Raw genomic sequence first — 15920 nt, 5'->3', positions numbered from 1 at the left:
CATTGCGTTGTCTCTCTATAATGAAGAAACAGAGTTTGGCAATATTATTAGGACATGAAAGAGTATCTTTTCTGTCCAAAGAGGAAACTCTTTGTCATAAGAATGGACTGCAAAACTCAGATCTCTCACATCATATTTATCATCAGCTCCTGATCTGCCTGGATGGTTCACGTCTTCAGAGCTGGCTGTTTTAAGTGCTTCCAGCTACGGGGCTGGTTTGACTTCTTCCCCTGAGGAAACAACCACTGCTGTCATGTTTTAACTGCACAATCCTTCCTGCTAGTCAGCAGGATACCTACAGCTGGAAAATTCCTGGGGGCTCTCCCAGGAACAGCCTAACAGTGTGCACATCGGGGCTGCTGCCAGAAAGGAAAGGATGAGTTCAGCGAGCACAAACAAAAAGAATATGAACACCTCTGTAGCCCGCTCCAAAAAACATACCTGTCTCCTAAAACCAATCTGAGGGCATGAACACGTGAATCATTCACTGCAGGGAAAGGCAGGCTGTGATGGGGAATTCCTCCAACTAACTGTTCTCTAGGAACTGCCGAGAAGTAGTTAGCCCTGCAAGGACAATGCCATAGAGCCTCCTCTCATTTATCTGAGGGAAACTACAGGCTTAGCAAGCAGCTGATACGCAGCTTCCACACCTGCATGCTCATGCCTCCCCTGCGCTATGACAGAGATTCTCACACCTTTTAGCCCACCCTGGTCACCCTTTGCCTAGCTCCTGCACGCACACTGTGAAATTCGGAGTTCCAGCTCCCTGTGAAATTCGGAGTTCAGCCGTTCAGGACAAGAGGACAGTGGTTGGGAGCTACATGGTACCAAGATCTTGGCTGGGAAACGGCGTAGCTGAACACATCTCCAGGAGAGTCTGCTGAATGCTCTGTGAGACAGGTCAGTACAGGCAGCACAGGCCCATACTGAGAAAGCCAGAAGCTTTTAAACGGAGCCCAAGCGATTTTAGGAGGAAGCTTCCTGGATTGCAGAAACACTTCCCTCTGGTCACGGCTAGCTAATCATAAAGGCAGGCCTACAAAACGCAGGCAATGCAGGTGCCGTGGCTCCAAGATGAGCAGAGGCTTTACAGCAAGCAGTGCCCCTGCTCACCAGAGCCACCTCCCCTCCCAGCCCTCCTCCCACGCCAAATTGCATGAACACAACAATGTTCCCAGCAGGAGCTTCACAGGAGCAGGAGCGCTGATGCTATCAGGATCCCGGATGCTATCAGGTTCAGCAGTTCTTCCAGCAGAGAAGCAAGAATAACTCGTTTAGCACTTCTAAGGAGCCATGCTGCAGGCCAGGGACTAGGAGGAAATTTCTGCTTTAGACAATGGTCCAGAAAGTTTCTCCCATTTTAGGAATTAGCATCAATTCAGGAAAGTGGAAAAAAAAAAAGTTTTGTTAAAGAGAATCTTCTTCACAAGCACTGGACACAGCAATAAAGTTTAGAATTTATACACAGTGCAGCTTTCTCACGTGCTTGTTCTTTAAACATAGGTGTTAGCACCAAAGTAAATGGAGAAAAAGGGAAAACTACCACCCCACACAGGGGAAGCTGCATTCCCATTAATGCACTAAAAATGCACTTAGAGCTCGAAGAATGCAGCCCGATTTTTTTTTCCACTAGAACTTGAAAATAATAAATCAAGGTAATTATAGCACTGCCCTTTCAGAATTGCTTTGCAAAGCTGAAATCAGAGCTTCAAAAGGATTTTTTTTTTTTACTAGCAGCCAGCAAATCCAGAGAAGCAGAGATGCCTACTTCGGGCAGCTGCACTAGCCCCAAGACGTGCTTCATGAGCCACTTCCACATGGAAAAATAGCCTGGGTTGAATTAAAGCAGCTTATAAAGTCTTTGTATCTCACTTCCCCCAGCCCTTATTACCTACACATCTGCATGAAATCAGGATCATGCCTTCCAAAAAGTTCACTGGCTTCTGGTGCAGCCCCCCACGCCCCATTCTTATGTAACATTTATCATCCAAGAACTCCAGAGCAGACACAGACAGTTCATTACTCCTGCACGATGGGGAAATTAAAGTATAGCTTATTAAATAAAAGGCCAGCAGTGGAAGCAAGAGGGAAATCCAAGTGCCCTGACTTCCAACATAAGGGTTTTGTGCACTAACAGGGCAGCTCAGCATCGTTAGCCCCGTTTAGTTAGCAAGGAACGACGTCCGACCACTGATCCTGGTTTCGTGCAGAGGTGGGCAGGGTTCATGAACAAAGGCTTCTCCTCCATCATCTGAACAGAGATCCGCCTTCTGGTGAACCATGGACAGGGTGGATTAGAAACTTTGTGTTTTCAAAAACATTTTTCTCTGAAGTTGACAGTTATGTTAACTTCCAGAAACTCCATCCAGGAATTAAATTTACAGCTATGTTTGCTGCATAAGGTTTAAAGAACAGACAACAGAACTGGGGGCAGCCACTAGCTTAGTGCATGGTACGAAATTTCAGTAAAACACATTCTTAAGTGAACCAGAAACTGTGTTTTCAACCTCCAATTAACCAATAGAGTTCTGAGAGGAGAGAGCTACTAATTACAGAAGTGAAAACACAGTCCAGAAACAATTAGTTCTATACAATAATAGCTTAATGGAAGTATTACAGCTATTATTAAAGGCAAAACGTGTCTTAATAGCTTTTAAAAAGTCCTATGCAGAGCAGTTAAACCAATAAGAATGTTAAAGTGCTGGTCTTGGGTGATAAACTTGTACTTTCCACCCCAGCACGGCTTGGTTAAAAAACAAAATGAAAAAAACACATTTTCTTTCAGAATAACATTTTAACACAAGAAAATGTAAAACTAAGAATCTGAAAGAATAAATTCAAAACTATATGCATATTCTTTCTAGACTTACAGTCTTCACAAAACATAGTACAAAGTTTGATCTGAAGCTTACACTGAGTTGTAAATGGAAATGTTTCGTTGTTACCAACCAGTGCCAACCAAATTTTCATTTGGGATAAACTAACAAATGAGTATGCAAAACAAGATTGAAATAAACCAGCAAGTCTTGTTTTAGATCACTTAAGCCATGCCTGAAGTTTGACAACATAAATGCATCCACCCTGGCCACAGAGGCCCTCAGCTCTCCCCACTAGCCCACAGATGGTTCCTTTCTTATTTCAAAGCACAAGGAATGCTCTGCAGGGCAGCACAAGGGAAACTGGTCGCCTGTCCATGTTGTACCTGTATTAGGAAAAGAGGACTTCAATCTCCAAGGCTGCCATTCCAACACTTCACTAGCACTAAATTCACAGGAAACCTAAGGACCTAAGAAACAGAACATGGAAACTTTATCAGGATTTCTAAGGCACCCATGCATGATGCTGATGCTGCATTCAGCTCTGCTCAAGAAAATCTGGATCTAAACAGAAAAGGTTTTCCGAGTTTGGTGAAAGATATTTTTCAAGCACTTAGAAAGAGCTAATTCACTACCTTCCCCAAAATAAAGGCAGCCACACGCTCAAACAGAAGAGAGGGGTCTAAAAATCCTCGATCAGGATATCCTCTAGTTTGGAGGAATGCACATCTGGGTGGGAGCACTGAGCTTGTCTCACTTCTAAAACTATTTTCTCATTGATCAACAGTGGGCTGTTTATACTTTGCATAAAGCATACAAGCCATTTTATGGACTTCATACATTTCTCCCCACTGAAACCTCTGAAAATCACTCAAATAAAACTTCACCTTACCCCCAAATGAAGAGCACAACTGCAGAAGCCGTCAGCACTGCGTGCACAGAGCTGCTGATCAGCCAAAAGCCTCTACTAGAAGAAGCCAAGAGCTTCTGCAGCCTGAATCTTCCTTTACCCATAGAACAAGAAGAATTCTTTAGTCCTATGGTTATTGGAAGCCTGCAATGATGTACCAGCAGCTCAAGGATACCTACCACACATAAGAGTAAGTTTCAGCCACCCTAACCCTTAATACAGAGGGGAAACTTTGTATTCTTACTGGATACAGTGTCGATTGGAAGGGTTTAAATCTGGTGATTTAGAGAAAAAGGCTGGAAAATTTGTACAGATGCATTACTAGAATTAAATATATGAGGAAGACTCTACTGACCACATTTGGACTGTTCTTTATACAGCTACCCAAAACAGTCTGTACCTAGGAGGAAACACACAGACAGGGCTGCTGGACAGTAAATCCTCCTAACAGCCATCTCTCAATAGCCTCTTCTGAGGTGGTCATTCACGCCAGAAGGGGATTTAGGTGGGCCTCAGTTGCACACAAACTAACTATGTAAACGTCAGACTGAACTTCTCTTTGGTGGCCAAGATGCTCCCATCACAGGGAACACAAAAACCCAGTGACCTGGGTGATGTGGAAAAATCAGGTAGCATTTGAGGGGAAACAATGTTTGTTTGAATTTCATAAATCATCTTGCTTACAAAGCATACAGCCATGAGTTCCTCTCCTTTGTTGCACACAAAATGGTTTCCCCACACACAAAAGATGAACCAAAAAGGGAACAAGAGAGGAAATTGGCTATGTGGGGGGAAGGAAGTGAAAGCAATATTCAAAGCTATCAGAATATATCAAACAAAACTGAGATTTCACCTGTGGCAGCATTGTCTCGATGGTGATTAACAAGAGATGTTAGACATGCTTATCGCTCAAGAGCTCCTGTACCCCTCCACATGCCAAGCCCAGGACTTACACGGCCATGCCACCGACAAACTCCTCCGTAGCCTGGCAGTAGATTGTGATGGCAACACGGGCATCCGCATCGAACGTGAACTCCAGGCTGTACAGGACTTTCTGCTTCCCGTTCTCCTCAGTAGGACTGTCAACATCATCTTTATACCTGAAAGACAACACCAGAGGATTCAAACATGAGGCATTCATTAGTGACAATGTTCACTCTGAAAATCAGGGCAAAAGTACTCCAATCGAGGTGTCCTGGGCAGACAAGGCATCGCAGGCTTCCACAATGCCCAGGAGATTTCCATTCTTTCCTCTGAGGAAACCTCTTCCGAGATTTGTCCAAAGTTATTATGACAGGTAGTAAGTTATTTGTCCAAAGTGAATTACACAGAGATGATGTTCAGGGATCTTCCCAGTCTTACAGCCGTAGAAAGAGCCAAGGTGACCTACTGATCATCAAATGTCAGGAGAAGAAACGTTCATGACTGAAGCTTACATACATTTATTAAAGAAATAAAAATTAAACATTCAACTGCAAAACTGATGCAGGATAACCAATTCAAAAATGAGTTTACAAGGTATTTCAATAAACGTAAGGGGAGTCAGAACTTGGATTTGGGCTACCGGACAGCTGGATCCAACTGTGCGGCGGCTGATCACCACCACAGATTACTCCTCCTTCCTGCCCCGGTAAAACAGGTGGTGTGAAGCACACAGGCTCCAGGGCAGCGAGGTATGGCATGGATGAGCAGTGAGCTATGGCGTGCCAATGGCCAGGGAGACCAACAGACCCTGGAACAAGCAGCAAATGCCACGTACCATGTGGAGAGCTCCCCTGCCCCTGAGCACCAAGTGACAGGGGAGGATGTGATTCACTGGCAGAGCAGGAGCAGATTCTTAAAGGTAAGTTCAAATCCCACCGTAACCCTACAACTTCAGGTACCATGGTTTGTTCGTGTGCTGTGTAGGAATGGTGGATGCAGCCGGCTGGCTTTGAGGAGCGTACAACAACACTGCTTTGTTGCCCAGCCCCACTGTCCATCAGAGGCAGCTTCGCTGCCAGGATGCCTGGGTCTACGCCAGGCAGCTGAGCTATTCAGAAGCTTGGCACCATCCCTGACTTCCCGGTATCAGGCAGCCTCTCCCTTCATTAAAGGGCCTCCATGAACATGCTGCACTGATGAAAAGAGCCAGAAATGGGCTAGGCATACCTCCATAATTCAATCTAAAAATTGTCAAGGGAGTCCGTACTTACCAAGTTCACCGAGATGTAATAACCGCTGCCTAATTAAGAGAGTTCCAGCATGACTTTTACTTAATGTGCTGAACAAGAATGAAATGTTCAGCTCCAGCAAATTAATACAGAAAGTGCAAAATAAAGTTTAAGAGCCACATAATCAAATACCTTACGTAAACACTTGTAACAACGTGACCTCAATGAAGCAGTATCTCTATGGCATACACTTGCATTCCTGTCTGAAGGAGTTGGAGAGCTCAAAACAAGACTTTTGCCAGACATTCACCTACGTCGAACAGTAAATCAAGCTAGAATACACCCAACATGCTAGTATAAAAAAAGACAAAACCCAAGAACCGGTAGTCTAAACACCTGCAGCAGCCAAGATACAACAGCCAGTTATAGAAGAAGATCATTTTCACAGAAGCAAGCAGCATTCAGAGAGTAAAATCGTGGCACTTCAAGGATGTACACAAGAAACACTCTAGCCAGCAGTGCAGGTTTTCATAGAAAACACGGAGTGTAGCTTCAGCATTTTGTGATGGATCAGCCCAAGACGACAGAAGGCAACAAACCACTCACGAGCGATGCACGTGGCCAGAGAAAGCAGCAGCACAAGCTGCAAATCACCTTTCTCCACTGCCCTCCTCTGATCCAAGGTAGGCAGCAAAGGGCAAGAAGAGCAGATCTCCAGGCTAACAGACACTTGCCTGTTCTTCCAGAAGAAGTAGAGTAGGGGAGAACCAGCAGCTGTTCCAGGCAGCCACTGATGAGAGTTAGCTCACAGACCTTTTCTCATTGCACACGTGGGCAGGAAGGCATAAGATACAGATGAGATGAGATGTGTGGATAAATGGATTACATCAGTCTCAGGGCAATCACCAGATGAAGGAAGAACTGGCTGCCATCTCTGTGAGCACTCATTGCTGTGCCATGATGATCTACTCCAAGTCCAAAGACCACGCTGAAGAAGTGTGTGAGTGAGGGTGCAACTGCTCCTGGAAACACACTGCCTCGTGAGCTGACCCTCCTGCAACTGGAAGTGCCTCCACAGCCTTCAAGCCAGGACCAAGAGGGGCACGAGACAGACACGAGACTATCTTTTACTGCCAGTGGTTAACGGCAAAACTCGTGCTACCCTCCTCTGAGGCTCCCAGAGCCTCATCCTGCTGGAAGTTAAGCACTCACACGAGGCATCAAAGACTCAGAACTTTGACACCAATATCCACAGGATTTTTGCTTCTCTCCAAAGCTGTTTCAAATATTCAGGATTTGGCAAGGCCCAGGATTTTGTCTGGTCAGAGCAGGGCAGAAAGCCAGGGTGAGAATTTCCTCACGTTCCTCTACAAGGCTCTGTACTCCAAATTATGGATCAACACCCTGTTCAGACATGATCAACGGATTTTCAGTTAAACACACAGAACCTAATGGCTTGCAAGGATCAAATGGCTTGATAAACCATCAAAATCTACCTGGTACCTAAACCCTCAGCTCAGCATTACTTTATTTGGTGAAGGAAGTGAAAATTTAACTGATTCTGGAAAGAATCTCCAAGGTTTAACCACTGCTTGCCTATAAATCCAGGTGGAGAGGGCACAAAGTGCCTTTACATGTACAGAGGGAAAAAGGAAAAGTCTCCAGTCCAGATCTGTGGAAAAGCACAAGATGGAGTGTGCCCTTGGGAATTGGCAATTAAAATCCTATTCTGGGTCTACATTGTTATAAAATTAAATAGAATAACGGTGGTGGTGCTGTCGTCAGCACTAACGCAGCAGCACAAGAGCCTGTGAGAGCCCACGAGGCAAAGAAAGCATCAACAGTACTGGGAACTGCAGGGATGCAAACCCTGTCAGGGCAAAGACACTGCCAAGGCACCTGGACATCACATTCCAAACAGCCCAGGAGCTACAGCTCTGCTTGGGAGGGCAGGACGTGAACTCACAGAAAGCAAAGCGACAGAACTGCTTGTACTACACCCACCCAGCTCCTCCACTCACAGCAAATCCTCTCCCTTTGAAAAAAGCCACGTTCCCCTCGGCTCCCAGCAGATGTTGTGCCGTGTGTGCGGACGTTTGCAAGGAGAACGAAACGCCCTTTCCACAGCAAGTCCTGGGAGGAAAGGGAGACTTGTCTAGAGAAGCACTTCCCACCCTTTAGCTGAAAAAGCTGGATAGCATTCGGAGCAGTTCATCGGTGGTTACTTCTTCAGACATCCTGCCTTCTTTTCCTGCTCAATCAGTTTTGAAACCACTGGTATTTAAAAAAAAGATAAAAACAAACTCGTGTTTTGCATTGTTATGACTCAGATTACTCACATTGTGCCACGCTCTCCGAATCACCTTGGCTGAGAGCTGAAGCTGGCCCCCTGCCAGTACTCCAGCCCTGCGCCCGTAACACAGAATTCAGAGCGACTCGAGGGCCGTTGAGAAATGCTTTGGCTGGCCACCTGCCCAGCCGCCCCGACCAAAACAAAGCGCTGTGTGCTGGGCCCCAGCTCCTCAGCCATATGTTTGGAAGCGGGCAGCCCAAGGGCTGTGTCAGCCATTGCACTTAACCCAAATTCACATTTCTGCTGGTGCTGCTTTAGATCTCAGCGTTACACAGTGAAAGGTAACAGATCTCAGAGATTACCCAGACCTGCTAATGGGACACAAGCCATTTAAACAAGCACATAACGCTCCCACCAAACTTTATCCTGGCAGCAGAAGAAACCTGAGGAAGTTTCACTCAAGACCAATCAGTCTCCCCAGCCAGTGACTTGCACCAGAAACAACGACTTGCTGGCTTGCACAACAATGCAGAATGGAATCTGTCTGCACGGTTTATTGACCTGACTAATATCTTCCATTTGTGCTAATGATTCCAGGCAAAAATCAAGGTTTTGTTTACCACTCCAGTTTCTCCTGTAGACAGAAACCAGGCACTGGTTCTCTCTAGAAATACAGATTACTTAAGTCCAGGGATAAGGAGCATGTGAACTACATGAAAGCTCTGATGAAACAAAGACTTGGGATCCAGCTATTTGTTCAAAACCTTATCAAACCCCAGACACCAATCGCTGGGTTAAATGAAACAAAGAGTTCAGGCAGGAACAGTACCTCACGAGACGGAGAGAGTCCTTGCGGATATTCACCAAACTTCTCAGCGTCTTCACAGGCTCATGTGGAGCTGGAGTTACATAGGGAAACTGAAATAAAAATGCAAATAATTGCCTTATTATTGCACAATTGAAGGTAGCAGCATGCTACCTGACAAACAATTTACCCCAATCAAGGAACACCTCGAAGTGTGCTCAGTACAACAGCAGCCACAAGGAACAGTAACAGAGAATTATATTTACGGATAAATAAAGCCTGTTTCTGAGTGAAAATCGTGCCCTGGCCCAGCAGTAGTTCAAACCAGGAGTACAAGGGGCTTTCACAGGCTCTTTTTCTGCACTCTGAGTTTGCAGTGTAGAAAGCCTTGCTCTCACGAGCTTTTATTTAGCTTTTATTTCCACTAAAGAAATGACCTCCAGCTTGAGCAGCAGAAATGCAGCTTTCACGTGTGTCACAGCATGCAAACAGTGACGTGGCTGCTAATCAGCATGCAGAAGCTCTGGATTACCAGGGAGAGCTCTTTTATTCTGAAACAATGAGGCAAATGTTCCGGGGGAAAAAAAAAGAGAGAGAGACAGGAACAGGGGTCTCAGTCTAGTTCACAGTCAAGAGACCTTCTCTTTAAATACAGGAGGACCTGGCTTCGGGCTGGAATTCTCCACGCTGGTCACAGGACCCCCACGGAGGTGAGCTGCGTGCTGTGGGGCCCACCACCCTTACAGCTGTGCCTCCTGCCTGCTCGGGGCAGGCTGAGGCAGAAACGTGTGCTCACCCAGCTGCCAAACCTGGCAGGTGCTCAGACTGGAAATGCAACAAGACGGGGCTCTGGGATGGGCTTTCAGGCTGGAGGTTACTCTGGACGTAACCAGCAGCTGCATGAGGGTTGTGGTCCCTCGAACACACAGCTCTCCAGGACACAGCCCTGCAGCACTGTCCACTCAGGGCTCAAAAACAGATCAGTGGGATGAGAACCAGAGCCTGAAAGAAAACGTGCTGGTTTCTGACCAACATGAGAATGCCACAGAAGGTCCCACGGCACAGCCACAAGCAGCAGAGAATTGCCAGGGTTGCCTTTCACTTTCTTTGCAACCTGACTGCTCAACGCTGTGGTCAGCAGCACTGCTGCACGCAGAGCAGTCAAGACCTCAGTTATTCAAAAAAAAGAGAAATTGGCCCAATTCCACAAAGCAGCTTTGCTGCTGCCTGTTCGAGTGTCTTCTCTTGAAGATTAATCAGAGCTGCCAAAGGGCATTAACTTCACACAGGCAAACTACACACCACAACAGCCTCCCTCTCTTAAGCCTATTTGGCAAAGGTCCCACTGTGTCAGTAGTACTCTCACCCACTCCCCTGTGAAGAAATGATGAAATTCAGAGCAAGGATGTCGGCAAGGAAACCCAGGCTGAGACATGCAGATAACTGAACTCTGAGACTCCCAGGTTAGTCCCTACAGCCACAGGCACAGGGGATATTGAACTGAGCTGTGTCTTCTGCTTTCACTGGCAGTCACAGGGCAAAGGGAAAGCGGTCAGCTTTTAATCACTGCCCTGCACGCAGACAGCACAGGGTGTTTGGCGAGCACCCCCACGCCTGCACAGCACTGTTAGCACAGAAGAATTCCCACGTGAAGTCCCTCCTTCCTAGTTCTGCTGCTCACCTGCACTTCCTGCTTAAACAGGGGCTCTGCATTCTCACTTGTCCTCCCCTGAGGAGCCCTCTGAAATAACCCCGGTCTTGAGAAGAGAAGACCAAGGGCACAGCCCTTGGGTAACTCAGAAGGGAGAACGTGCTCATCCCCGGTACAAATTCCAAACATCAAGGCATCCTGCCTCAGTTTCCCGCAGCTGTAAAGCAGGATGAGACTAAACTCCCTCTGAGCTCTACGAGCATAAATTAACCAATATTCACAGCTTTTGTGAAGATGAGAGCCATTACATCATTTTTTTCTTTTTCATGTTTTGAAGCTGCAGAAACTTCTAGGACAACAGCTGGCAAAGCAAGCAGCTTTTTCCCCTTTTCTCTCTGGGACTCTGAAAACATCTCCAAATGGCTCCTACTCGGTCACCTTTTGTTTTTAAGCAATTCTGAGATGCAAGAGAAACCTCAAACATGACCCTTGCATAAAATCCCTACCTGCCCCTCGCGACGCTATTGCCTGCTCCCACAAAACAAGCGAATCACTGGAGCAGGCAGTTTTTTCCAGTCTCATAAGACATCTGCGAACCCCAAAATACCTCCACGTTCCAACTGGGAAATCGGAAGAAGAGGCTTTGTGAGCAGAAAAGTGTAACATGGACAGAATGCAGGAACTTGCCTGAACGGGTCTGTTCCCAAGGAAGTTTAGATCCATGTTCTCGCCAAAAAGGTAGCCCTCGGGGTGAGGGGTGTCAAACTTCTCGCCTCCCATAAAGAAGTGACTTGCAAAGTAGTTTCCTAGAAAAAAAAAAAATAATAAACACCAGGGAACAGAAGGGCTTGGACCTTATGATTTTCCCTGAAGGGTTTTTGTTTGGTTGGTTGTTTTTTTGGGGGAGGGGAGGGTTAAGGATTGAGCCAAACATGCATTCACTTCCCTAGGTGCAATGCACAGAGAGCACATTTGTTTTAAAACGAGTCACAGCAGCAGCAAGGAATCATCCGAACGGTTACGGGGGCATTACAGAAGGATCTGCAACCCCTTTAGCTAGGAGCAAGCGTAATTTACTCCGAAATGGAAGGGCTTTCATGAATGGGTCTGTTTTTGCCATTAAGGCTTTTTTTTTTTCTCCTTTATGCTTCGAGAAAGCCTTTTCTTCCTCTGCACAGATGGCAGCGCTTTACCGATGAGTGCTCCCTACTGCTGAGCTCAGCTGACGAGCACCCAGCTGTCTGCGGTGCAGAAGCACATCGCTCTTCCCAGATACCACCACCGACCTCAGCATCGGTCCAGAACCTGCCTCGAATCCACATCAGGACACGTAGGTGCTCCAGGTGACAGACAACCTTTTCCCAACCCTCCTAGAAGCAACAAATTAAAAATAATCCAAGCTGCAGGCTCCTAGCACAGCTAGCTCGACACAGGACACACCGCCGTGGGTTATGCTGAGACTAAGGCTCAGAACAGCGTGACGAACGCTGGGCGTTAGGAATTAATTTCACATTTTACATGGGTCAAGGAGGATTGTGTTTTGGAGCAGCTCATCTGATCGACCGTGAAGACAACGCTCGTGCAGGATGCCTCCGAATCGCAGCAGCTGGTTAGCAGGGGTCGGAGTCAGCTCCCTCCTCACACGTGGGTGCGTTTGGTACTTGGCAAATGAAATTTTGTGGGGCTTTCCTGTGCCTTCCACGTCCCCAGGCTGCTCCTCTCGCCTACTGCCACCAGCAGCTGAGACTTTGCCCAAGCTGGCGATGAAATGCTTTAGGAAAGCTCTTGTGGAAACGTCACACCAAGGACTGAGAAACCTCAGGAAAAGATCTGGGGATTAACCCTGCACAGAACCACTACGGCCAGAAAGCCACCAGCAAACAGCAGCCACGTGCGTACGAGGAACGAATTACACCAGCTGGGGGGAACGAGAAACAAAAGACAGAGCAAAGAGAAAACCGTGCCCTTCCTTCAGCTTAAACTCTGCCCGAAACTTCCCTTCCCTGGAGAAGGTTGGCACAAAACTCGGGAGAATATCAGGGAAAAGAACAAGAACGGGGGACGCTGCTAAGGCTGGTGAGGTACAAGTGGTAGCTGCAAGAGATAATGCTGCAGGGGGAAACCCGACAGTGTCTGGGGAAAAAATAAAATAAAATAAAAATACCGAGCATCCAGAATGGCCAAGTCTGGCTCAGGAACTGGTCTCACGCAAACAAAACTGGACCCCAGGCTCCTCCAAGGCACCCAGCTGAGCACACTGCTCAGCACCGAGCCCAGCGTGGGGGCAGGCTTTTATTCTCACAGCAAACAACAAACCAGGCCGGCTTCAGAGAGCTCCAACCTGGCTCCTTTTTGCTCCCACGAGGCCACGCTCTGCAGTTTTCTTGCAAGAGGCTGCTCCAGAGGGGGACAGCCGGCTCCAGGGCACGTGCACCCGCTCCGTGCTGCAGATGAGCTTGCAGGAACGAGAGCCGAGCTGGGGAACGAGCTGCAGGGAACACCGGAGCGTTGCTGCTGGTTGCTAATGCGATGGGGGCACCGTGCACCAAGGCTGCACACAACACCACGCATCGTTCTGCTGCTCCAGGCACAGAAGCAGAGCGAGGAACAGGAACTGCAGCCCTGTCTCCCCGTGCCACAGAAGGGGCAGTGAGGACGATCCGCAGCCAGGACCTCGGAGGAACAGGCAGAGCATCTTCCCAGACGGATTCGGCATCTTCCCAGATGGATTCCCAGCTACCACAGCACGCAGAGGTTGCAGCGAGGCCGCTGAACGACCTGCCCGTGACTCCAGTTCCTACGGACCGAGGCGGATCCCACAGCCCCAGAGCACGACCGGCCCTGCCGTAACCACGCCAAAAGTCACCAGAGCAGTGAGCAGCCGTGACTCAACGAGGTGGCAGCGCCGGGTGCAGCCTGCCAAAGCAGCTCCTTCCTTCTCGGGCTGCTTGGATCACAGCCGGGATACCCACACGTTGTGCTCGGGTCCTTTTCCACCTGCCTAACAGGGCTTTATGGCTCCAGAACGCAAACCTGCGTCCCCCAAAGCAACCCGGACCATGGCCAGCAGCCGAGCAGAGCCGCAGCAGCTCGCCCAGGCGCCTGCTGACAGCCCAGAGCAGTTTGGGTTTGGAGGGAAAGGACACGGGATGTCAGCAGAGGAGCAAGCTTGTTGCTCCCTGCCCTCTGCATTCTCACCAGTGAGGTTTGAGCAGCCTGGGGAGTGCCAGGAGGTCAGGAAAACCCCTCAGCACACACCGAAATGTGTCACACCCCATCTGCCACGGACATTTTTTCACCCTCCAGCCCGGCAGCGTTCAGGACCTGTTCTTCTGCAGGGAGCGACCCCAAGCTCCAGCAGCCCTTCTCCCTTCCCGAAGCCAACAGCCCCCTTGTCAGACAAACCTGGGGAAAGCAAAGAGAAAGAAAGCCCCAGCCTGAAGCCAGCAGGCTGTCAGGAAGCCCACAGGCAAGTGCGGCAGAAAGCTCAGCCACAACTAACAAGCACCTGACTGCCTTTAAAGGAAATATATATATTTTTTTAATCAACTAAAGCAATAGCTGCTTGGTTTCACAAGGAAGGGGCTTTTTGACAGCACGGGGGACAACAGAGCCCTGCTGGGTGCATGTGAACACACAGATCGGACCTGACTGACACACAGCTAAAACGCAACACGCCGTTAAATCCTGGCCCAAGTAATTACAACAGCACAGAAACACCAGGATGAGGATTTCAAAGAAGCAGTTTAATGTTCATCGTGCACGGTAGCAATAATTAATCCAGCCTGCATCTAACATCCTTTCCAAGTGTCACCACAAGTCAGGTGCAAGCAGTGTGTGTCAGGGACTCGCTAGCAGGGCCCAGGACACAGCAGACAGAGCCCAGCTGGCAGCTCAGGGCCTTTCCCTGCCTGCAAACCTGCGACAAGGCAAGGCACGGGGATGTCGGGGCTCTGCTCGAGAAGATTTTCCCCCTCCTCCCAACGGGAAGGGGGAACCGGGCTCCCCTCATCGCACGGCCCCGATCTCACAGGCATAAAGTCCTGAGCCTCTGAGCGGGGCTACACCGCATCTGCCCGAGAGGGACGGAGGAAAGGAGCTCGGGCTGGCGCTCTGCAGCTCCCTGAGCCTGCCTGGGACGCCTGCAGCACATCACCAACACGGGCACTGGGCAGTGAGCGGCCGTCCTGGGAGAGAAGAACTGCTGAGCTTGTTGTATGGGAATAAGGAAAACATCGCACGAGGCCGGGCTGGAGACGGGGGGAGGCACCGGGTCACCATCACATCACTGCTGGCACCCCAATATCACTGCTGACACCCGTGTCACTGCTGGCATCCCAATATAGGTGCTGGCATCCCAGTGTCAGTGCTGGCACCCCAACCTGCTGCTGACACCCCAATATAGGTGCCAATACCCCAACCTGCTGCTGACACCCCAACAGAGGTGCTGGCACCCCAATATACGTGCTGATACCCCAGTGTCGGTGCTGGCACCCCAATATCACTGCTGACACCCCAACCTGCTGCTGACACCCCAATATAGGTGCTGACACCCCAATGTCACTGCTGGCATCCCAATACAGGTACTGACACCCCAACCTCACCGCTGTCCCCCCAGCCTGCTGCCCCCCAGCCCCGCCAAACTTCTCCCTCAGCAGCCTTTGAGCGGCTGCCGGGTGCCGGGCGCTGCCCGTGGCAGGAGCTGAGGCCCCCGGCCCCGCCGCCCCTCACGGCCCCGCCGCCCCTCACAGCGCCTCAGCCCCCGGGACCAGGCACCGGAGGGGGGGGTGCGGGGGTGGCTCTGAGGGGCCCGGGCCGCCCCCAGGCGCCGTGCCCGCGGCCGCGAGGCTCACCGGACTTGGGCGGGTAGCGGTAGGCCGAGTTGGCCTGGATGTCGATGTCCTCCACGCCCGCGATGCGCCGGCTGAGCAGGGAGCCCATGGCGGCGGCGGGGCCGGCCGGGGGCGCGGAGCGGCGGGGAGCGGCCCGCACGCGCACCCGTACCCCGACCCCTGCCCGCCGCGCCGCGGGGCACGCCGGGAAAGCGAGTCCGCTGCCCGCCGCGACTACAGCTCCCGGCATGCACCGCGCCGCCAGGGGGCGGGGCTCCGCGGGGAGCGGGGCGGGGGGGGGGCCCTGCACGGGGTGCATCGTGCAAGGGGATGCATGGGGCTGTTTCTGCACAGGGATGCAACCTGCAAGGAAATGGGTCCTGTAACGGGATGCACAGGGATGCACCCTGCAAGGAGATGGATCCTGTAAGGAGATGCACGGGGATGCACCTTGCACGGG

General features: G+C 49.8%; 1 protein-coding gene across 4 annotated transcripts in view; it reads right to left on the bottom strand.

Moving 5' to 3' along the window:
- The window catches only part of MGRN1 (mahogunin ring finger 1), a 49374-nt gene extending 33700 nt beyond the window's left edge, over positions 1–15674 (bottom strand). For 2 of the 4 annotated variants that reach the window (XM_027468754.3, XM_027468752.3), the window contains exons 1-4: positions 15482–15674; positions 11316–11434; positions 9002–9090; positions 4680–4826 (exon numbers count right to left, since the gene is read on the bottom strand). In XM_027468754.3, the coding sequence (XP_027324555.1) occupies positions 4680–4826; positions 9002–9090; positions 11316–11434; positions 15482–15569 (443 nt within the window). In that variant the 5' untranslated portion in view covers positions 15570–15674. The remainder of the gene's footprint in view (positions 1–4679; positions 4827–9001; positions 9091–11315; positions 11435–15481) is intronic. The other 2 variants (XM_027468755.3, XM_027468753.3) reach the window with 1 other exon arrangement.
- Positions 15675–15920: the final 246 nt, after the last annotated feature.

This window comes from Anas platyrhynchos, chromosome 15, assembly GCF_047663525.1.
Source record: "Anas platyrhynchos isolate ZD024472 breed Pekin duck chromosome 15, IASCAAS_PekinDuck_T2T, whole genome shotgun sequence".
In the NCBI taxonomy this organism is placed as follows: Eukaryota; Metazoa; Chordata; class Aves; order Anseriformes; family Anatidae; genus Anas; species Anas platyrhynchos.
This window is presented reverse-complemented; position numbering and strand designations above follow the sequence as displayed.